At 47.7% G+C, this 22,731-nt stretch overlaps 1 protein-coding gene across 2 annotated transcripts in view; it reads right to left on the bottom strand.

Annotated features, from left to right (window-relative positions):
* Positions 1-11,349: 11,349 nt before the first annotated feature.
* TMEM248 (transmembrane protein 248) overlaps positions 11,350-22,731 on the bottom strand; it is a 36,228-nt gene continuing 24,846 nt past the window's right edge. The window contains exons 4-7 of one of the 2 annotated variants that reach the window (XM_025379120.1): positions 19,753-19,903; positions 16,673-16,856; positions 14,119-14,262; positions 11,350-11,997 (exon numbers count right to left, since the gene is read on the bottom strand). In XM_025379120.1, the coding sequence (XP_025234905.1) occupies positions 11,977-11,997; positions 14,119-14,262; positions 16,673-16,856; positions 19,753-19,903 (500 nt within the window). In that variant the 3' untranslated portion in view covers positions 11,350-11,976. Of the gene's footprint in view, positions 11,998-13,731; positions 14,263-16,672; positions 16,857-19,752; positions 19,904-22,731 lie in introns of those variants that run through there. The other variant, XM_025379119.1, reaches the window with a different exon arrangement.

Here is a 22,731-nt window from a genome sequence, read left to right as displayed (position 1 = left end):
TTTGCTCTAAATAAGGTATGCATGTTTCAGGTTTATAGAATTGGGCTTAAGATACACAAAGATGGGGTGGGCACAGTGGTTCACGCCTGTAATCCCAGCACTTTGGGAGGCTGAGGCAGGAGGATCACTTGAGCCCAGGACTTCAAGACCAGCATGGGTGACATCATGAGACCCTGTTTCTAAAAAAAGAAAAAAAAAAAAAAAGCCAGGTGTGGTGACACTCACCTGTAGTCCCAGTTACTTGGGAGGCTGAGGCAGGAGGATCACTTGAGCTCAGCAGATCAAGGCTACAGTGAGCTATGACTGAGCCACTGCACTCCAGCCTGAGTGACTAAGACCTTGTCTCAAAAAAAGAAGAGGCTAGTGTCTCAAAAATAGAAGAGGCTCATGCCTGTAATCCCAGCACTTTGGGCGGCCGAGGCAGGCAAATCACCTGAGGTCAGGAGTTTGAGAGCAGCCTGGACAACGTGGTGAAACCCTGTCTCTACTAAAAATACAAAAAGCAGCTGGGCATGGTGGCACACACCTGTAATCCCAGCTACTTGGGAGGCTGAGGCAGGAGAATCACTTGAACCCGGGAGGCGGAGGTTGCAGTGAGCTGAGATCACGCCACTGCACTCCAGCCTGGGTGACAGAGCAAGGCTCTGTCTCAAAAAAAGAAAAGATACACGAAGATGGTCCAGGCATAGTGGCTCACACTTATAATCCCAGTGGTTTGGGAGGCCAAGGCAGGAAGATTGCTTGGAACCAGGAGTTCAAGACCAACCTGGCCAACATAGCAAGACCCCATCTCTAAAATAAAAATTATAAAATAAAATAAATGGGACACATGAAAATAGGCTGGGTGGAGTGGCTCACAGCTATAATCCCTGTGTTTTGGGAGGCCAAGGTGAGAGGATCACTTGAGGCCAGGAGTTTGAGGCTGCAGTGAGCTATGATCACACCACTACACTCCAGCCTGGGTGACAGAGCAAGTCCCTGTCTCTAAAAAAAAAAAGAAAAGAAAAAAGAAAAAGAAAAATTACCCGAAGATGTACTCTGGAAGGTCCCAGCTAAGAAACACATACGCGTTCACATGCACACACACACACACACTCACACAGGCACATAAATACTTCATCCATTTGTTGCTGACACTCAGATCCTGGCCAGACCCACCTCCAGGATTTTCTTTGCCTGGCTTGCTTTGCTTAGACTTTTGACATCTCTCATTTTTCCAGAATCCAACCCAGACCAAGATCTCTAATGTCGCTGTCACTAAAAGTTGCATATCCCACATCCTCTAGATATCACACACTTCTGGCCAACCTCTTGGTTTCCCACTGTGTATTTTTGGCTTATTCTTTCCAATTCACGCCACTCATGAATCATCCAACACAGGTCGCACATCTCATCCAATCCACGGCATGGCTGTGTTGTGCCACCAACTTTGTGGGTGGCATTTCTTATACCCCAGAGTATAGGCTATCATTCCCAGAGTATAGGCTATCATTATGTATCTAGGTATGACAAAAATGTACATGACAGTGGTTACAATCAGTTACTCCCTCTTCTAGTTCCCATGGCATTCTGTGATTTGCGTGTGTGTAGGTGTATGTGTGTGTGTGTGTGTGTGTGTGTGTGTGTGGTGGGGGGGCAGGGATGCATGCAGTAAACAAGATGGAAATAAGAGAAGTATACCATTTGTCTCCCAGCATCAATGGCTGCCTGGGTGGAACCTGGGCTTCCTTTTTTTTTTTTTTGAGGCAGGGTCTTGCTCTGTGGCCCAGGCTGGAGTGCAGTGGCGTGATCTCAGCTCACTGCAACCTCTGCCTACTGGATTCAAGCGATTCTCCTGCCTCAGCCTCCCAAGCAGCTGGGATTACAGGCATGTGCCATCACGCCCGGCTAATTTTTGCATTTTTTGTAAATATGGGGTTTTCCCATGTTGGCCAGGCTGGTCTCGAACTCCTGGCCTCAAGTGATCCTCCTGCCTCGGCCTCCCAAAGTGCTAGGATTATAGGCGGAAGCCACCGTGCCCGACCCCGGGCTTCTTGAGTGTCAAATGGACATCCTTAGGGCAGGTTCATCCTCTGGATTCATTCCCTCTCCCTCCAGGACGGCTAGGAAGAGACCAGTCCCTCCTCAGCCGCCATCAGCATCTTGAGGTGCAGGGCAGTCAGGTCAATCCTGAGGAAGAGGCACAGCCCTCAGGCTGGTGGACCTGGCCCACGGGGGCAGGGAATGATAGCTGCCCTAAGTGCCCAGGGTGGGTTGAAAGTCAAAGGCTGAGGCAATGAGGAACCGCTCTGTCTTGGGCAGGATGCTAGAACCGTGGTGGGTGATGCCACCCCCTTGAGATCCCTTTGGAAATTTGGGGGTTTTCTGATCATCACAATAATATAATAGCAACCTGTGGCCAGGCGCAGTGTCCTGTAATCCTAACACTTTGGGAGGCTGAGGGAGGTGGATTGCTTGAGCCCAGAAGTTCAGGACCAGCCTAGGCAACATAGCAAGACAAAAAAAAGAAAAAAGAAAACAAACTAGCTGGGCATGGTGGTGCACGCCTGTGGTCCCAGCTACTCGGGAGGCTGGGGCAAGAGGATCACTTTAGCTGGGGAAGTTGAGGCTGCAGTGAGCTATGATCATGCCACTGTACTCCAGCCTGGGCAACAGAGTGAGGCTCTATCTAAAAAATAATATTAATAATAGCAACCCACTCCTGGGTTACAGACACAGACTCTGCAAAGATCCATCTCAAGTTCCACGGGACTCCAGTGTCTTATTCAACATTCACACAGATGAAAAATGTTCATCCTCATTTGAGCCCTGAACCGAACTCTATTTTGCAGAAAGGATTTTTTGCACAGTCTTAACATACATTGCATTTTCCAGCAATGAAACTAAATTGAAGCAAAGTGTACTTTGGGGCCGGGCATGGTGGCTCACACCTGTAATCCCAGCACTTTGGGAGGCCGAGGTGGGTGGATCACCTGAGGTCAGGAGTTCAAAACCACCCTGGCCAACATGATGAAACCCTGAATCTACTAAAAATAAAAAAAATTTTAAAACCCCAAATATATAGCCAGGCATGGTGGCAGGTGCTGTAATCCCAGCTACTCGGGAGGCTGAGGTGGGAGAATTGCTTGAACCGGGGAGGCAGAGGTTGCAGTGAGCTGAGATCGCGCCACTGCACTCCAGCTTGGGAGACAAGAATGACCTCTGCCTCCTGGACTCAAGCAATTCTCCTGCCTCAGCCTACCAAGTAGCTGGGATTACAGGCATGCCCCACCAAGCCTGGCTATTTTTTGTATCTTTGGTAGAGACAGATTTTCGCCATGTTGGCCAAGCTGGTCTCAAACTCCCGACCTCAGATGATCCACCAACCTCAGCCTCCCAAAGTGTTGGGTTTACAGGCGTGAGCCACCACGCCCGGTCTTTTTTTCTTCTTTGGGACAGGGTCTTGCTCTGTCACCCAGCCTTGGGTGCAGTGGGGTGATCATAGCTCAGTGGTCTCTAGTGCCCAGGCTGCACAGCAGGAGGTGAACAGCGGGCGAGCGAGTGAAGCTGCACCTGTATTTACAGCCACTTCCCATTGATCGCATTCCCACCTGAGCTCCACCCCCTGTCAGATCACTGGCAGCATTAGGTTCTCTTTTTTTTTTTTTTTTTTTTGAGACAGAGTCTCGCTCTGTCGCCCAGGCTGGAGTGTAGTGGCGCGATCTCGGCTCACTGCAAGCTCCGCCTCCCGGGTTCACGCCATTCTGCTGCCTCAGCCTCCTGAGTAGCTGGGACTACAGGCGCCTGCCACCGCGCCCGGCTAACTTTTTGTATTTTTAGTAGAGACGGGGTTTCACCGTGGTCTCGATCTCCTGACCTTGTGATCCACCCGCCTCGGCCTCCCAAAGTGCTGGGATCACAGACGTGAGCCACCGCGCCCGGCCAGCATTAGGTTCTCATAAGAGCACCTATTATGAACTGCACATTGGAGGGATCTAGATTGTGTGGTCCTTATGAGAATCTAATGCCTGATGATCTAGGTGGAACAATTTCATCCCAAAACCATCCCCTACTACCCCCCCATCCATGGAAAAACTGTCTTCCACAAAACCAGTCCCTGGTGCCAAAAAGATAGCTCACTGTAGCCTCAAACTGCTGGACTCAAGCGATCCTTCCACCTCAACCTCCAAGTAGCTGGGACTACAGGCATATGCCACCACACCCGGTTAATTTTTGTATTTTTTGTGGAGATAGGGTCTTGCTGTGTTGCCCAAGCTGGGATGATATCTTTTGATTTTTTTTTTTTTTTTTTTTTTGAGACTTGCTCTGTCACCAGGCTGGAGTGCAGTGGCGTGATCTTGGCTCACTGCAACCTTCACCTCCCGGACTTAAGTGATTCTCCTGCCTCAGCCTCCAGAGTAGATGGGACTATAGGCGTGCACCACCACCACCCAGCTAATTTTTGTATTTTCAGTAGAGATGGGGTTTCACCATGTTGGCCAGGATGGTCTCAATCTCTTTTTTTTTTGAGACGGAGTCTCGCTCTGTAGCCCAGGCTGGAGTGCAGTGGCCGGATCTCAGCTCACTGCAAGCTCCGCCTCCCGGGTTCATGCCATTCTCCGACCTCAGCCTCCCCAGTAGCTGGGACTACAGGCGCCCGCCACCTCGCCCGGCTATTTTTTGTATTTCTTAGTAGAGACGGGGTTTCACCGTGTTAGCCAGGATGGTCTCGATCTCCTGACCTCGTGATCCGCCCATCTCGGCCTCCCAAAGTGCTGGGATTACAGGCTTGAGCCACCGCGCCCGGCCGATGGTCTCAATCTCTTGACCTCATGACCTGCCTCGGCCTCTGAAAGTGCTGGGATTACAGGCATGAGCCACTGCACCTGGCCCAAATTTTTTTTAACTTTCAAGGTCAAGGGTACAGGTTTTTTAGAGACCCTGCCTCTAAAAAAAATTACAATAAAAATCTTAGCTATATATGGTGGTGCCTGGATGTAATCTCAGCTACTTGGAAGGCTGAGGCAGGAAGACTGCTTGAGGCTGGAAGGTTGAGGCTGCAGTGAGCTATGATCATGCCACTGGAGTGAGCTATGATCGTGCCACTCACTGCACTCCAGCCTGGGCAACAGAATGAAACGCTATCTCGAAAAATAAGTAAATAAACATTCACTGTGTGCCACCCACTGTGTTAACGTGCTGAATCCCCACCACATTAAAGACAGTCCCCACCATCCTTGTTTTACAGATGAGGGAACTGAGGCACAAGAGGCTCAGCCACGGCCAGATGAGTGGCTCACGTCTGCAATCCCAGCACTTTGGGAGGCCGAGGCAGGTGGATCACCTGAGGTCAGGAGTTCGAGACCAGCCTGGCCATCACAGTGAAACCCCGTCTCTACTGAAAATATAAAAATTAGCCGGGCGTGGTGGCGGGCGCCTGTAATCTCAGCTGCTCGGTGGGAGGCTGAGGCAGGAGAACTTCTGGAACCTGGGAGGAGGTCGCAGTGAGCCGAGATTGCGCCACTGCATTCCAGCCTAGGCAACAGAACAAGATTACATCTCAAAAACAAAACAAAAGGCTCAGCCACTTGGCAACAGTTACAGGCATGTAGGAGTCAGGGTCTAAGCTCACACCCACCATGCTGTGCTTCAGCTCTGGGAGTGCCCTTCTTGCACCATCTCTGGAGGAGTGTCTCCCTGTGAGGCCTCTTGCTGACCACCCCCTGGGGTCCCTGTGGCAGCAGCCTGGGGGAATCCTGTCCTCAGATGGGGAGACACGTCCCTACAGGACTTCTAGTCTCCACTTAGCAATGACCCAGGACACCTGAGCATGGCTTCTGTGCACCAGGAGCACAGCCTGCCGCCTCCACATGGAGTCCCTGGGTCCAGAACTCCCCATATTCGTCTACAAACGGCGCCTCTTTCAAGATGTCTTTTTTTTTTTTTTTTCCCTCAGGCAAGGTCTGCTCTGTCACCCAGGCAGAGTACAGAGTACAGTGGTGTGATCTTGGCTCACTGCAACCTCCGCCTCCCGGGTTCAAGTGATTCTCCTGCCTCAGCCTCCCAAGTAGCTGGGATGGCATGAGCCATCATGCCGAGCTAATTGTTGTATTTGTAGTAGAGACAGGGTTTTGCCATGTTGATCAGGCAGGTCTCGAACTCCTGACCTCAGGTGATCCTCCCACCTCGGCCTCCCAAAATGCTGGGATGATAGGCGTGAGCCACCGCGCCCGGCCCCAAGACGCCTTCTGTGAGCACCTCAGCTGAAGTGTCATGTCCATCCTCTCTATCCTGCTCCTCTCCGTCTCCCCACGATCGGCCATCAGATGTTGTATTTGTTTCCTTACGACTAGAAGGTAAGTGCCAAGAGGGCAAGCACTGTCTGGGAACTGTTGTATACCCAGCTCTTAGAACAGCAACTGGCAATAAGAGGATCCCGGGAAATGTTAGTTATTGAATGAGCAAAAAAGTTCAGAGGCACCAGGTGTGGTGGTGAACGCCTGTAATCCCAGCACTTTGGGGAGGCCGAGGTAGGAGAATCGCTTGAGCACAGGAGTTCAAGACCAGCCTGGGAAATATAGCAAGACCCTGTCTCTACAAAAAATGTAAAAAATTATCCAGGCATGGTGATGTGCACCTGTGGTCCCAGCTGCTCGAGAGGCAGAGGCGGGAGGATTGCATAAACCCAGCAGTTCAAGGTTACAGTGAGCCATGAATGAACCACTACATTCCAGCCTCCTGGGTGACAGAGTGAGGCCCTGTCTCAAAAAAAGAAAGAAGAGGAGGGAGAGAGAGAGAGAGACAGAGTCAGAGACAGAGAGAGAGAGAGAGAAGGAAAGAAAGAAAAGAAAAAAGAATTTGGAGAAAAGAGGCTGAATGTCAACAGCAAAACTCAACCCCTGCTTCTTTCCCCTTGGATGTAGCGTGATTTACTGCCAAATCTTCTAGCAATTGTTTTTTTTTTTTTTTTTGAGACAGGGTCTCACCCTGTTGCCCAGGAGGCTCGAGTGCCGGAGTGTGATCATAACTCAGTGCAGCCTTGACTTCCCAGGTTCAAGTGGTCCTCCCACTTCAGCCTCCCAAGTAGCTGGGACTACAGTCATGTGCCACCATGCCTGGCTAATTTTTGTATTTTTCGCAAAGCCGGGGTTGCCCACGGTGGTCTCAAACTCCTTAGCTCAAGCGATCCTCCCGCCTTGGCCTCCCCAAGTGCCGGGACTCCAGGTGTGAGCACCATGGCCAGCCTCTTCTTGCAATTTTTCAAACCACCCTAGTTCCCCCATCATCAACTACTAGCGTGATATGTGAAGTGTGCGTGGTCTTCATAGGTGGAAAGAATGTGGGCTCTCAAATGGGTAGGGATATACTCATTTTATTTTTTTGAGACAAAGTCTTGCTCTGTTTCCCAGGCTGGGGTGCAGTGGCGTGATCTCAGCTCACTGCAACCTCTGCCTCCTGGGTTCAAGTGATTCTCCTGCCTCAGCCTCCCGAGTAGCTGGGACTACAGGCGCCTGCCACCATGCCCAGCTAATTTTTATATTTTCATCAGTAAAGACAGGGTTTCACTATGTTGGCCAGTCTGGTCTTGAACTCCAGGCAAGGATATGTTTCTTTGAGACAGCAACTGAGTTCACAATAACCTCGAGTAGACTCTGGAGTGCTATAGTCTGTGCGTTCATTCCACTTTTGGGGGAATCCTTGCACGTCTGTGAGTCTCAGGGAACTGTAAGCACAGGGGGCCCACCGGGAAAATGAAATGGTTTTAAAGCAAAACCTCTGATCTGACTTGAAAACCTGGCATGTATCAGGTTTTACCAGGCTAAGACAGCAGAGAGACGTGAGCTGTTCTTCTCCAAGGCATATTCTGTACTGAGATGGGAGGTGAATCATCACATACGCATTGAATACATGAGTCCAAGGAGAGAGCACAGGCAATAACACCACGCTCCAAGCAGTTTGCCTGTTACAGGCAGGAGGCAGGGAGAGGTGGAGGTGGAAGGAACAAAGAGCTCATTGAGTATCACCTTCCTCAACCACGAGACTGACCTCGCGACCCCAGCACCTGCTGGGGAGGGAGGGGAAGGGGCATGGAGCCTCTAGCTGCTGGAAAGCGGAAGGATTTGTATTAGTGAACATTAATCTCCCTTTAGCTATGGAAACTGTGGAGGATGCACTGTCTTGCCAAAGGAGGTCTAGAGCCGGCCAGAGCTCTGCAACAGGAGACCACAGAGCGGGCGGGGCACCTGTGGTTGGGCATACAGGCTTAGTGCACGCTGAGGGCTTATGTCACCGAGGGGGTGTCCTGGAACTCCTACGTCTATTCAATGCTCCCCGCTGGTCTGTATTTATTATTTACTTCCTTGGGGCAGGATTAGGGTCAGGCCTGCAAGCACTTGTTGGTCCAGCAAGCTACAGGAGACTTTGTACCCTCAGGGGGAAGACGCATGTGCTTGGTGAGGCTGCCTTCATCGGAACAATGACCACCCGTTGTCCAAATGACAGGCGACATTTCAAAGGAGCAGCTTGCAAAAAACCCTCAGCTGCTGACCGCACATGTTCTTCCCTTAGAAAACACCCATCCGAGCCAGGCGCAGTGGCTCACACCTGTAATCCCAGCACTTTGGGAGGCCGAGGCGGGCAGATCACAAGGTCAGAAGATCGAGACCATCCTGGCTAACACAGTGAAACCCCGTCTCTACTAAAAATACAAAAAATTAGCCGGGCATGGTGGCAGGCGCCTGTAGTCCCAGCTACTCGGGAGGCTGAGGGAGAAGAATGGCGTGAACCCGGGAGGCGGAGCTTGCAGTGAGCCGAGATTGCGCCACTGCACTCTAGCCTAGGCGACACAGCGAGACTCCGTCTCAAAAAACAGAAACAAAAACAAAAACAAAACAAAACACCATCTGGTTGGAGGAAGAAGACGCAGAGCAAATAAATTCAGATGTTTTATTCTGTAAAGCACATATGCACATATTTCAAACACAGAAAATTAATCTGGAAGTGAATGCCGTAACAGATCAGCTACTGACCATCATGCAGCAAGAGGTGAAATGGACCCGCTGGCCCTCAGGACCCCACAGTGCCTGCAGGAGGGGTGAAAACCCAGGAAGCTGAAGCCCTACATGCTGCCGAGGAAAACGCAACAGACATGGCAGGTGCCTCATGACAAGAAACACTTACAAATAGAATCAAAACTGATTCAAGTCATACAGTGAAAGGACAAAAGGAAAAAGGAAAGAGATCAATATGATCCGAAACAATCATTTTAAGAGTAAGTTGCTGACCTTCTGCTGGCCCTCCAGTCCGAGATGCCTGAGGGTGAGCTAGTGCTCCTGCACGGGGCCACCCTGAACAGCAAGAGCACCCTGTCTGTCACACACTTCGAATCCTGAGGTCCACCAGCAAACTCCGGCTGAGCATTGAGCCTGGGAAGTGCTCAGATGGTGACAGGTCCCCTGGGCTTTCTGAGACTCGCTGGAGTCTCTTCAGGTCCTAGGCCTCTTCACCCAGGCCCCGAGGCCTCCTCTCTCCCTGCAGCCTTCCTTTATAAAACTGATTGACTCTGTGTTTCTGTAAGATCTTTGAGAAGTACTTGCTTAGGTGAATGCTGGGATTTTAAAGTGTGTGTCCTGGGCTCAGGACGAGCCATCTGTCTAGGCATTTTTGGCACTTCCTTTCCTCACATCTAACAGTGTCGCCCCTCCCCTGGCTACAGAGTCCAGCCATACTCTGTCGTTAAAACAAGGGTAACTAATATTAGCAACGAGCTGGACTGAACGAACCAGTGAAATTGGCTTTTTCACTGTCTTTCTCCTTCGATACCACTCTGCCAGCTATAAATCTATCCCTATAACTCTGCTTCATTGGGATTTTATTAATTCAATAGCAGCTTAATCTAAAATCTGACGGTCCTAATGATAACGGCATTTCTAGAGCCAAGCCACAGGGCTCTTTCTCAATCTTGTGTCCTAAGGGTCTCAAAGTCTCTAAGGAGAAAACTAAATTAGTAAGTGAGCCATGCATCGTGTAAGCAACTCGTATCATACAAAGAAACTGGATAGACAAGTATGATTACTGTGCTTGAAACATTCGAAAAGGAAAAAGAGGAATACTAACATATCAAGTTACTATGGTGATTATTTTAACAATCTTCAATAAAAGCCCGCAACTGTTTTCCATTCAAAAATGCCCGGGATAAAATGTTCTAAGCCAATGTATTTCAGAATGAAGGAACTAATCCTAATTCAAAACAGACTACAAACCTAGAGTTAAGGAGAGGAAGTACTCATGGTCATGTCCAAGGTTTTCAGTGCCCTTCTGTTATAACATTGCCTGGGAGAACACAGAAGTTATTAGTGACAATGAGCTATTAAGGCCAAAAGTTATTAAGAAAAATAGTAAGAATACAACATGAAAGCACTGAAAAAGATAATGTACAATTTTGCTTAAATGAATAAGGATTAGAAGGAAAAAGAGACAGAGGAACTAGACAATCAAACAAAACGTTATAAGAGGGCCAAGTGTGGTGGCTGACACCTGGAATCCCAGGATTTGGGGAGGCCGAGGTGAGAGGATCATTTGAAGCTAGGAGTTTCAGACCAGCCTGGGCAACAGAGGGAGACCCTGTCTCTACAAAAAAATTTAAAAACTAGCCAGGCGTGGTGGCACACGCCTGTAGTCCCAGCTACTCAGGAGGCTAAAGTGGGAGAACTGCTTGAGCCCAGGAGTTGGAGGCTGCACTGAGCTATGCTCCAGCCTGAGGGACAGACAGAGCAAGACCCTGTCTCAAAAAAAAAAAAAAAAAAAAAAGAAAAGTTACAAGAAAAATGCTTTTGGTTTTCCCTGATAAATGGCAAATTAGAATTGCATTCCTTCAAACTTCACAGGCACTGTTTTCAAACTCTTCCTGATGTACTAGTTGCCATTTTCCTCCTGAAGATATGTTAGTCACATAAAAAGCAAAAAAAAGGAGAAATCCACCCACTCTTAGAAAGAAAGAAAGAAAGAAAGAAAGAAAGAAAGAAAGAAAGAAAGAAAGAAAGAAATCCTTTCCTATTACAACTATTAGAATTATTCTTTCTTTCCATACTGTCATCTGCATTCCAGAAAGCAGAACAGCAAACGGTCACTCTAACTCTAGAGCCACTTACATTTTGAAGCCCTTTTGAGTGAAGAGGCTGCTTTAACTTTGACAACAGAAGGGAGGGACAAGAGCGGCCAAGAAGACAGTAGAACCTTCTGTGCCAACTCCAACAAGACCAGGTTCCTGGTCACCCATGTGGAAAATGAAACTTAGATTTTTACCATGTACGTGACTTAAATATTTAACATTTTACTCAGGATAAAAGCACAAGTCTGCCCTAACTAGAGTAGTATTAAAATGAGACTATTTTATTTTTTCTTTATAAAGGAAAAAAATAAACAAACAAAAAAAACTTAGGTATGTTTCCTGCAAGCAAAATGGAGAAAAAGGTACTATTGTTGTTACTATGATTATTAAGCCACAGACACATAAAATCCACAAAATGGATTGGTGGCTTTGGAAATGCAATACTGTATCAAAGGTGCAGACTGTTTCAAACGTTCTCTACATACTGGGCCGAAACAAGAACCAAACCAAACTTCAACCCCACCAGTGACGCAACGCACCCGTGACCTTAGTGAAAACATCGTCGTGACCAGCTCCAACGCAGCTAGATCCAGGAAATCCTTCTCTAGAGACATGTGGAAACATCCCATCAGATAGGTCCTCAAGTCCAAGGTGGGGCTGAAGGGCTCTGGCTGCACCCAGGGCAAAGCACGTGCATTATTGGACCAATTTCTGAATAGAATTTTATAAATATGTACAAATCAGTTACAGGCACTTGAAATGTCTTTGGCTGGAATAACCCAACATCGCAAGATAATGTATTCACAGAGCGTCCAGGCCCAGGCTGGGTTCAGCAGGCAAGGATTATGGTTCTCTCAGTCTCTCTCAGAAAACAAGGAGCTGTGGAATTAGGCTTCAGCCAAAGCCACCTGGAAGACAGCAAGCCAAGGAAACCAGTCAAAAAGGGAAGCCCAGGTTAACTCGGCCCCTACCCAAAGACCAGGACGCCACACTGATTGCACATATCAACCAGACAGTGAAGTTACTAAATCCCTAAGAAGAAAATCTCACCTAGGAAGAAATTACTAGAAATCTCAAAGTCTCCTGCAAGATGCAGCCCATCTGGAACCACTGTGCAGAGACAGAATTAACTGGTTTTTGTTTTTTTGAGACACAGTCTCGCTCTGTTGTCCAGGCTGGAGTGCAGTGGTGCAATCATAGGTTACTATAGTTTCCAACTCCTAGGCTCAAGCAATCCTCCTACCTCAACCTCCCCAGTAGCTTGGAATACAGGCATGCACCATTACATGTGGCTAATTTTTTTAACTTTTAGTAGAGATGGGGTCTCACCATGTTGCCCAAGCTGGTCTTGAACTCCTAGGCTCAAGTGATCCTCCTGCCTCAATCTCCCAAAAGTCCTTGGATTACAGGTGCACCCAGCTGAGGTAACTGTCTTTAAACCTTGATAAACATTCTGTTAGAAGACTTCTTATGCTGATGGAACTACAGAGGAGGCAGCTACCCAGGGTCAGTAGTGCTCCAGTGGAGACTTGAGAACAATTACCAAGTCACTCCCTTTAATGGTGATGGAGGTTTGGGTATATGATTAAAAATCCAACACCATAGTTTAGGTTGAGGGTAAAGACACTTCTAATGAAGGCAGAAACTACAGTTGGCCTTCTGTAATTGTGGGTTTCATACCCACAGATTCAACCAAAAATACACAAAAGAGGGCTGGGCATGGTGGCTTACACCTGTAATCAACTGTAATCTTTGAGAGGTCAAGGTGGGTGGATCGCTTGAGCCCAGGAATTCAAGACCAGTCTGGGCAACGTGGCAAAACCCCATCTTTTCAAAAAATACAAAAATTAAGCAGGTGTGGTGATGCATGCCTGTGGTCCCAGCTACTCAGGAGGCTGAGGATCGCTTGAGCCTGGGAGGTCAAGGCTGCAGTGAGCTATGATTGTGTTATGAGCTATGATCGCACCACTCCACTCCAGCCTGGGTGACAAAGCGAGACCCTGTCTAAAAAAAAAAAAAAAAAAAAAATTAAAAACAGCAAAAATACTCAAAAGAAAAAAACCAATACATACGAATACAACAATAAAAATAATACAAGTTTTTAAAATACACTGTAACAACTATTTACACAGTATTTACATTGTATTAGGTATTATAAGTAACCTAGAAGCTGGGCACAGTGGCTCACGCCTGTGATCCCAGAACTTTGGGAGGCCAAGGCAGGTGGATCACTTGACATCAGCAGTTCGAGACTAGCCTGGCCAACATGGTGAAACCCTGTCTCTACTAAAAATACAAAAATTAGCTAAGTGTGGTGGCGTACGCCTGTAATCCCAACTACTCTCAAGGCTGAGGCAGGAGAATCACTTGAGTCCAGGAGGCAGAGGTTGCAGTAAACGGAGATCACGCCACTGCACTCCAGCCTTGGTGACAGAGCAAAACTGTCTCAAAAAAAAGTAATCTAGAGATTAAAGTTACAGAGGATGACCTGGGCCCAGTGGCTCACACCTGTAATTCCAGCACTTTGGGAGGCCAAGGCGGGTGGATCACTTGAGGTCAGGAGTTTGAGACCAACCTGGCCAACATGGTGAGACCCTGTCTCTACTAAAAATGCAAACAATTAGTGGGGCATGGTGGCATGCGACTGCAATCCCAGCTACTCAGGAGGCTGGGGTAGGAGAATTGCTTGAGCCCGGGAGGCGGAGGCTGCAGTGAGCCAAGATAGTCCCACTGCACTCCAGCCTGGGTGACAGAGTGAGACTCCATCTTCAAAAAAAAAAAAAAAAGTTACAGAGGATGTGCAGAGGTCATATGCAAATATTGTACCATTTTACAGAAGGGATTTGGACATTCATGAATTTTGGTATCCACCAGGGTCCTGGAACCAATCCTCCTCGGATATTGAGGGATAACTGTCATTTCTTTGGATGAAAGGTGCCACCCACAATAAATGAAGTAAGGATAACTGGGACTTTCTGTATACAGAGACCTCTGGCAAAATGCTGGCCTGGACCCCATCCACAGCTCACCTTCTCGGGACAAAATTCAGGATTGCTCTGACGCAATTTGCTGGGTCTGCCCTTGATAACAGCATAGCAAAACATCGTTATCACCATCACAAAGAGGAAGTAACTGGTGTGCATGAGATGCAAATTTATTAATGAACGGTCATCCTAAATAAAGAAGAGAAAAAAATCAGAAACATCTGCTCTGAGTGACTGAAAGGTTTTAATGCTGGGTTTTGAGAGACAGGACTGACAACGTCCAGACTTGCCACAACTTTTCTTCTTAAGCTGCAAGAGGAGGTTTCTCGTTTTGTCTCCTAAGTGACCAAAGCTGGATCTCATTAAGTGAGGACATGGTGCTCCTGAGCCTCTGTTGGACAGCACCCACACCTTCCTAGCCCTAGGGCTGTCCTCTGCCCTGTCTTCTGCACCCCCACACTGCCTGAACCCTGCCCCTCCAGCAGGCTTCTCCCCTGCAAAGGCTGCAGACACTCCGTCTTTAAGCCCCACTCCTTTCTGGACACATCCTCGTCATGGGACTGCCCTCAGGCTGCATGGCGGACAGCTGAGGCTGCATTCCTAACTACTGGGTATGCCACCACCAGGAAGGCCTCGGCCCCTCACCTCTCCCCAGGGTTGCCTCCCTCCTCCTGATTTTCTCTATGTCCCTGGATGAAAATGCTGAGGTCATCCTTGATTCACTGCCCTTTGACCTCCCACATGCAGTCAATCCCCAGGCCCTGCAAGTTACTAGAGGGACCCCAGACATGCTTCCATTCCTTTACCCTCTAGTATCTCCAGGCCTCAGGTCAGCCCTGGACTCCCTGCAGGTCACTTACAACATAGCGGGGCAGCTCAGTCTTCTCAATACACTGCTTTACCAACCCCCAAGCCCCAAACACAGGCAGGGAGTGCCCTTGGTCAGGCATGAAGGGCCACAGCCCACCATCCAGCCTGACCTCCACAGCTGGCTCCTGCAGGACCCTGGCCTACAAATGAGCCCCAGAAAAGGGCAAAGGCTGGGCGCAATGGCTCATGCCTATAATCCCAGCACTTTGGGAGGCTGAGGTGGGAGGATCACCTGAGATCAGGAGTTCAACACCAACCTGGCCAACATGGCAAAACCCCATCTGTACTAAAAATACAAAAATTAGCTGGGCGTGGTGGCAGGTGCCTGTAATCCCAGCTGCTTTGGAGCTGAGGCAGGAGAATCACTTCAACCCAGGAGGCAGAGGTTGCAGTGAACCGAGATTGTGCCACTGCACTCCAGCCTGGACAACAGAGTGTGACTCCATCTCAAAAAATAAATAAATAAATAAATAAAAATAAAGAAAAAAAGAAAAGGACAAAGGGCTAGGCCAAAAGAAGAGAGATCCAGCTAACACACACTGCCAGAAAGGAACACATTTACAAAATATCAAAGCAGTGTTAAAAAGTGGGCTCAGGCCGGGCGCGGTGGCTCACGCCTGTAATCCCAGCACTTTGGGAGGCCGAGGCGGGCAGATCACAAGGTCAGGAGATCGAGACCACGGTGAAACCCCGTTTCTACTAAAAATACAAAAATTAGCCGGGCGCGGTGGCGGGCGCCTGTAGTCCCAGCTACTCAGGAGGCTGAGGCAGGAGAATGGCGTGAACCCGGGAGGCAGAGCTTGCAGTGAGCCGAGATTGCGCCACTGCACTCCAGCCTGGGCGACAGAGCGAGACTCTGTCTCCAAAAAAAAAAAAAAAAAAAAAAAAAAAAGTGGGCTCAGGCCGGGTGCGGCGACTCATACCTGTCATCCCAGCAATTTCGGAGGCCAAGGCAGGAGGATCGCTTGAGGCCAGGGGTTCAAGACCAGCCTGGGCAACACAGTAAGACCCTGTCTCTACAAAAAGTTTAAAAATTATCCCAGCATGGGACATGCATCTGTAGTCCCAGCCACCCATGAAGCTTCAGACCAAGAGTCGGAAGCTGCAGTGAGCCATGATTGTGCCACTAGAGCCCAATCTGGGTGACAGAGCAAGATCCCGTCTCTAAAAAAATAAGTGGGCTCAAGTCGAAGTAGGAAGCTGAGCTAGCACACAGCTGCTAGACAAGATAGGTAAGTATTTTATTCTCCTTGTTTCTTGGTTTAGTTAAATACTATTCAGGCCTCACTCTCTAGTCGAAGATTCATCTCTTTCTACTACTTACTTCTACCTTTCAGAACTCTAAGCAGTACTATTTTTGTTCACATGGACACTAGACAGTCTTCTATGAATGTCTGTGAACATCCTCTAAGATAATATTTATACAAGGATCCCTTGTAACCCCCCAGGGATTAGGCAGTTGCTCAAGAAATAACTGCCGCTGAACAACAGAGAAAAGGAAGAGAAGAACCAGATTTTTCTTAACCAATGGGTGGCATGTTTTTCCAAGCATCCACCACTCCGCCTAGTGTCCCAACTCACCTGGAAATCTAACGTGGCAAAGGAGACGCTTACCCAGGGAAGTTAGCAGGGCCTATACAACAGTTGCAGCACATGCACACACATGTGCATATGCACGCAGACGCGCGCACACACACACACACACACACACACGATTTTTCTCACTTACATCTGGAACAATCACTGTAAGTTTGGGATTTAAAGCATGATAGACTTTTCCAATGGCCCCCTTATAACACCAGAAAGGATTGTAATCTTGCGCGTATTTTGTGTTGGCATCTCTGGCAGTTGTGAAGATCTTGTACCAGAGCGTGGCGTTGCTGTATGTGTCAGGAACACAGTGTGGTGGCTGTCTGCAGGGGAAGAGAAGGAGGAAAGACATGTGCTCAGTGGCCTGAGTCATTCACTTGTGTCACCCCCACAGCAGCTGGTAAAACATCAAACACGGCAACACACGTGGAAAGGAAAAATGTAACTTACATGTTCATGCTTCTTTGACATAAATACCATTATATTTTAGTTTGAGAGTCTTTTTTTTTTTTTTTTTTTTTTTTTGAGACGGAGTCTCGCTCTGTCACCCAGGCTGGAGTGCAGTGGCCGGATCTCAGCTCACTGCAAGCTCCGTCTCCCGGGTTTACGCCATTCTCCTGCCTCAGCCTCCGGAGTAGCTGGGACTACAGGCGCCCGCCACCTCGCCCGGCTAGTTTTTTGTATTTTTTAGTAGAGACGGGGTTTCATCGTGTTAGCCAGGATGGTCTCGATCTCCTGACCTCATGATCCACCCGCCTCGGCCTCCCAAAGTGCTGGGATTACAGGCTTGAGCCACCGCGCCCGGCCGAGAGTCTTTTTAAAAAAATAAAAATATAACAGAAAAATAAATAGGTGCCTGACATTTAGGAGTTTGGGTGTTGGATTTCTGCCTTCAGAATTTAACCTACAGTCCTCTCACATGTGATGCAAAGGACATAAGCTCCTTGTAAGCCTATCTTCTCAAATTAGCTAAACTCTTAGTATATTAGTCCATTATCACGCTGCTAATAAAGACATATCCGGGACTGGGTAATTTATAAAGGAAAGAGGCTTAATTGACTCACAGTTCAGCATGGTCGGGGAAGCCTCAGGAAACTTACAATCACGGCAGAAGGGGAAGCAAACACATCCTTCTTCACATGGGGCAGCAAAGAGGAGTGCCGAATAAAAGGTGGAAAACCCCTTATAAAACCATCATGTCTCATGGGAACTCACTTACTATCATGAGAACAGCAGCATGGGGGTAACCACCTCCATGATTCAATTACCTCCCACTGGGTCCTTCCCATGACAAGGGGATTATGGGAACTACAATTCAAAATGAGATTTGGGTGGGGAGACAGCCAAACCATATCGTCTTTTCTTTTTTTTGAGACAGAGTCTCGCTATGTTGCCCAGGCTGGTGTGACCTTGGCTCACTGAAACCTCCACCTCCCAAGTTGAACTGATTCTCCTGCCTCAGCCTCTCAAGTAGTTGGGATTACAGGCGTGAGCCATTGCAACCAGCCCAAAGCATATCACTTAGTTACAACTGGAAACTTTACCTACAAAATTCTGTATCAGTTACTGTAACACAAAGTAACGTTTAACTTAATCTGATCTTGTCCTACAAACCTCCAAATGTCTAAAATAGACAAATCCCAGGATAATTCTTATTTAAAAAGAATTCACCACAGAATTCTTTTAAATAGGCTGTATCTTATGTATTTCACCTATTTATTTATAGATAATTATCTCCTTTACAGACAGGAAAGACAAAAAAAAACCAAAAAAACAAAAAAACAACACCTAAAAGGCAAAACAATAACACTGAATGCTGCTCAAAAACACTGAAGGAAAAGTTTCAAAAACCTTAATTGTTTAATGGAAAATAAAGTTCAATTTATATTTGATTTTAAAACTAACTTTCAAATTAGTAGGTAAAATTAAAGTTAGTAATTATTTAACGGGAAATGATTTAAAATGTTACACTTTAAAATCAGTAACTGTTTTTTTTTTTTTTTTTTTTTTGAGACGGAGTCTCACTGTGTCTCCCAGGCTGGAGTGCAGTGGCGTGATCTCAGCTCACTGCAAGCTCCGCCTCCCAGGTTCACGCCATTCTCCCGCCTCAGCCTCCCAAGTAGCTGAGACTACAGGCGCCCGCCACCACGCCCGGCTAGTTTTTTGTATTTTTAGTAGAGACGGGGTTTCACCATGTTAGCCAGGATGGTCTCGATCTCCTGACCTCGTGATCCACCCGCCTCGGCCTCCCAAAGTGCTGGGATTACAGGCTTGAGCCACTGCGCCCGGCTAAAATCAGTAACTGTTTAACGGAAAATAAGTTTTGATTTATACTTGATATAAAACTAAAATCAAGATAAACTTAAATCGACGATTTTAAATTATCTTTCTGGATAATGGAGATGAACAAATGTTTATCTTTGTTTTATTTTATTTATTTACTTTTCTGAGACGGAGTCTTGCTGTCACCCAGGCTGGAGTGCAGTGGCACGATCTCGGCTCACTGCAACCTCTGCCTCCCAGGTTCAAGCGATTCTCCTGCCTTAGCCTCTGAGTAGCTGGGATTACAGACATGTGCCACCAGGCCCAGTTAATTTTTGTATTTTTAGTAGAGATAGGGTTTCACCATGTTGGCCAGGCTGGTCTTGAACTCCTGACCTCAGGTGATCCCCCTACCTTGGCCTCCCAAAGTGCTCGGATTATAGGCATGAGACACTGCACCTGGCTGAAAACCTTTATCTTTAGAGAGTCTCCTTTCTCTTTTCTTTTTTTTAAACAGAGACAGGGTCTCCCTATATGTTATCCAGGCTGGTCTTCAACTCCGGGGCTCAAGGGATCCTCCTACCTCAGCCTCCCACAGTGCTGGGATCACAGGCCTTAGCCACTGCACCCAGCCACAGTGAGCCTCTTTTCTGTAACTTGCTGCTTCTACTCCTGCAGGAAAAGACAGCCTATGAATGTCCAACAACATCCAGGTGCTTTTACTGCCTCGAGGGGACACTAACTTTTGATTTTATTCGCGGAAGTTCTATCTTTAGAATTCCTAATTAAATAATCTTTTAGACAAATTAAATAATCCTTTAGATAGGTCTGAGTAGAGATAATTCTATAAAGAAATGTGAAGCAAGCCATCCTGAGAATTTATGGCCGAAGCAGCCCAGCTGTACTCAGGCAAGTGGGGCTTGTCATGTGTGTTCACCGGGCGCCGGGTACACTTACACAGTGACGGGGAACACCCCGGGGCTGGCCGTGAGGGTCATGCAGGCTGTGAACACCACCTGCTCACAGTGACCGTGGAGGGCGCAGTCGTCTGAGCTCCACGCTGTAGGCAGGGTGAAGGTGATGTTTATCTCCTCGTGGGCTTCCCTGCCTATGAAAGAGAAATCGTTTTTTTATAAAGAACCACGTAGTTGTTATTCTTTGGCATACAAATAAACCCTGAAATCAAACCTACACAGGAATCATCTATCAGCCCAGGAACCTGCCTTTGTGGGATCTGAGGAACAAGAGCAGTCCTGACCCTGACCATGAGGCCTGCTCAACTCAGAGCTACAAAGCAGCGAAGGAAGTGGCCGCTTTCCAGTCATGGCCTGGAGATGCCAAACCAGACCTCGGGCAGATCAGAGGTGAAAAACTTGGGCTGGGTGAATTATCCCCACCATTTCTGCACACCCGTCTAGCCATTTTCAAAGATTTTTTACACATATTTCACTTAAAATTTACTCTTCTCCCATGAACATGACCAAAGAAATGCAGTTGTCCCCCTTTTACATATGAACAAACAGAGGTCAGAGGGTTTCAGAGTTAAGAAAAGCAAGTGATGAAGCTTAAATTAAAACCAACGTATTGCCAGGCACAGTGGTTCATATCTATAGTCCCAGCACTTTAACTTTAGAAGGCTGAGGCAGGTGGATTACTTGAGGCCGGGAATTCACGACCAGCCTGAACGTGATAGCAAGACTGTCTCTATAAAAAACTTTAAAAAATCAGCCACGTATACTGGTGCACACCTGTGGTCCCAGGTACTAGGGAGGATCACTTGAGCCCAGGAGTTTGCGGCTGCAGTGAGCTATGATCACACCACTGCACTCTAGCCTGGCAACAGATCAAGACTGTCTCAAAAAATAAATTTTAAAAATTAAAATGAAACAATAGCCAGGCATGGTGGCTCATGCCTATAATCCCAGCACTTTGGGAGGCTACGGCGGGCAGATCATTTGAAGTCAGAAGTTCAAGACCAGCCTGGCCAACATGGTAAAATCCCGTCTCCGCTAAAAATACAAAATTAGCTGGGCATGGTGGCGTGAGCCTGTAATCCCAGCTACTCAGGAGTCTGAAGCAGAAGAGTCCCTTGAACCCAGGAGACAGAGGTTGCAGTGAGCCAAGATTGTGCCACTGCACTCCAACCTGGGTGACAGAGTGAGACTCCATCTGAAAATAACAATAATAAAAAAAAGTAAAAAAAAAAAACCCGAAGGTGTCCTTATGCCATGCCATAAGAAATAGGTCCACTTGCTACACGGGAAACCCAGAAGTCACCTGATTATTATGGGAACATTCTCACCTCTAACCGCCAATAGGAGGCTGGTGGGCACTTAAATTCCTTCAAGGACTTTTTATTTGTTTCTTGTTTTTTTTGTTTGTTTGTTTTTTGTGTGTTTTTTGAGACAGGGTCTCACTCTATTGACCAGGCTGGAGTGCAGTGGTACAATCTTAGCTCACTGTAGCCTCGACCTCCCAGGTTCAAGCAATCCTCCCACCTCAGTCTCACAAGCAGCTGGGACTACAGGTGCACGCCACGACACCTGGCTAATTTTTTATATTCCTCATAAAGACAAGTGTTTGCTATGTGCCCAGGTTGGTCTTCAACACCTGAGCTCATTCAATCCTCCTGCCTCAGCCTCTCAGTGTGCTGGGATTACAGGCATGACCCACTGCACCCAGCCTAAGAACTTTTTAAAAAGCCTTTTGGTAACCAAAGAACAAAAGGTTATTCTTCCAAGGCCCAGGTGTCCCACAAGAAGCCTTTCCCGATTATTCCAGCTTCCACTGCCTTCTAGCCCTTCTCCTGCGTCAATTACAGTCTGTCATGGGTTTAGTACTGGTCACAGGGCAGTGCTCCACATTTTATAAGCATGTATTTTTCATATTCCTTATCAAGCACTTTCATAGCATTTCCTTTGTGGGAGGACTATTATAAGTGCTTGATAAACATTAACTCACATTTATCTTTGTCTCTTCCATAACCCCAAAATTCCAAAAGGAAGAGACTACATCTTAGGTTTTTTTTTTTGTTTTTTTTTTTTTGAGGTGAAGTCTCGCTTTGTTGCCTAGACTGGAGTGCAGTGGTGTGATCTTGGCTCACTGCAGCCTCCGCCTCTAGAGCTCAAGTGATTCTCCCACCTCAGTCTCCAGAGTAGCTGGGATCACAGGCGCCCGCCACCATGTCCAGCTAATTTTTTTTGTATTTTTAGTAGGGATAGGGTTTCCCCATGTTGGCCAGACAAGTCTTGAACTCCTGACCTCAAGTGATCCACCCACCTTGGCCTCCCAAAGTGCTGGGATTACAGGCGTGAACCACTGCGCCCGGGCCCATCTTAGGCGTTTTCTTTTCTTTTTTTGAGACGGAGTCTCGCTCTGTCGCGCAGGCTGGAGTGCAGTGGTATGATCTCAGCTCACTGCAACCTCCACCTCTCGGGTTCAAACAATTCTCCTGCCTCAGCCTCCTGAGTAGCTGGGACTACAAGTGCGGCGCATCACCATGCCTGCATGCCCGGCAATTTTTTTTTTTTTTTTTGGAGACAGAGTCTCTCTCTGTCGCCCAGGCTGGAGTGTAGTGGTGTGATTCTTAACTCACTGCAACCTCTGCCTCCCGGGTTCAAGCTCAGTCTCCCAAGTAGCCTCTCCTGCCTCAGTCTCCCAAGTAGCTGGGACTGCAGGTGCCCGCCACCATGCCTGGCTAATTTTTGTATTTTTAGTAGAGATGGGGTTTTACCATATTGGCCAGGCTGGTCTCGAACTCCTGACCTTGTGATCTGACCACCTTGGCCTCCCAAAGTGCTGGGATTACAGGTGTGAGCCACTGCACCTGGCCAAATTTTTGTATTTTAGTAGTGATGGGGTTTCACCACGTTGCCCAGGCTGGTCTCAAACTCCTGAGCTGAGGCAATCCACCCACCTTGGCCTCCCAAAGTGCTG

The sequence above is a fragment of the Theropithecus gelada genome, chromosome 3 (genome assembly GCF_003255815.1).
Source record: "Theropithecus gelada isolate Dixy chromosome 3, Tgel_1.0, whole genome shotgun sequence".
Classification (NCBI taxonomy): domain Eukaryota; kingdom Metazoa; phylum Chordata; class Mammalia; order Primates; family Cercopithecidae; genus Theropithecus; species Theropithecus gelada.
Note: the sequence above shows the minus strand (reverse complement) of the source record. Positions and strands in the feature narration are given on the sequence as shown.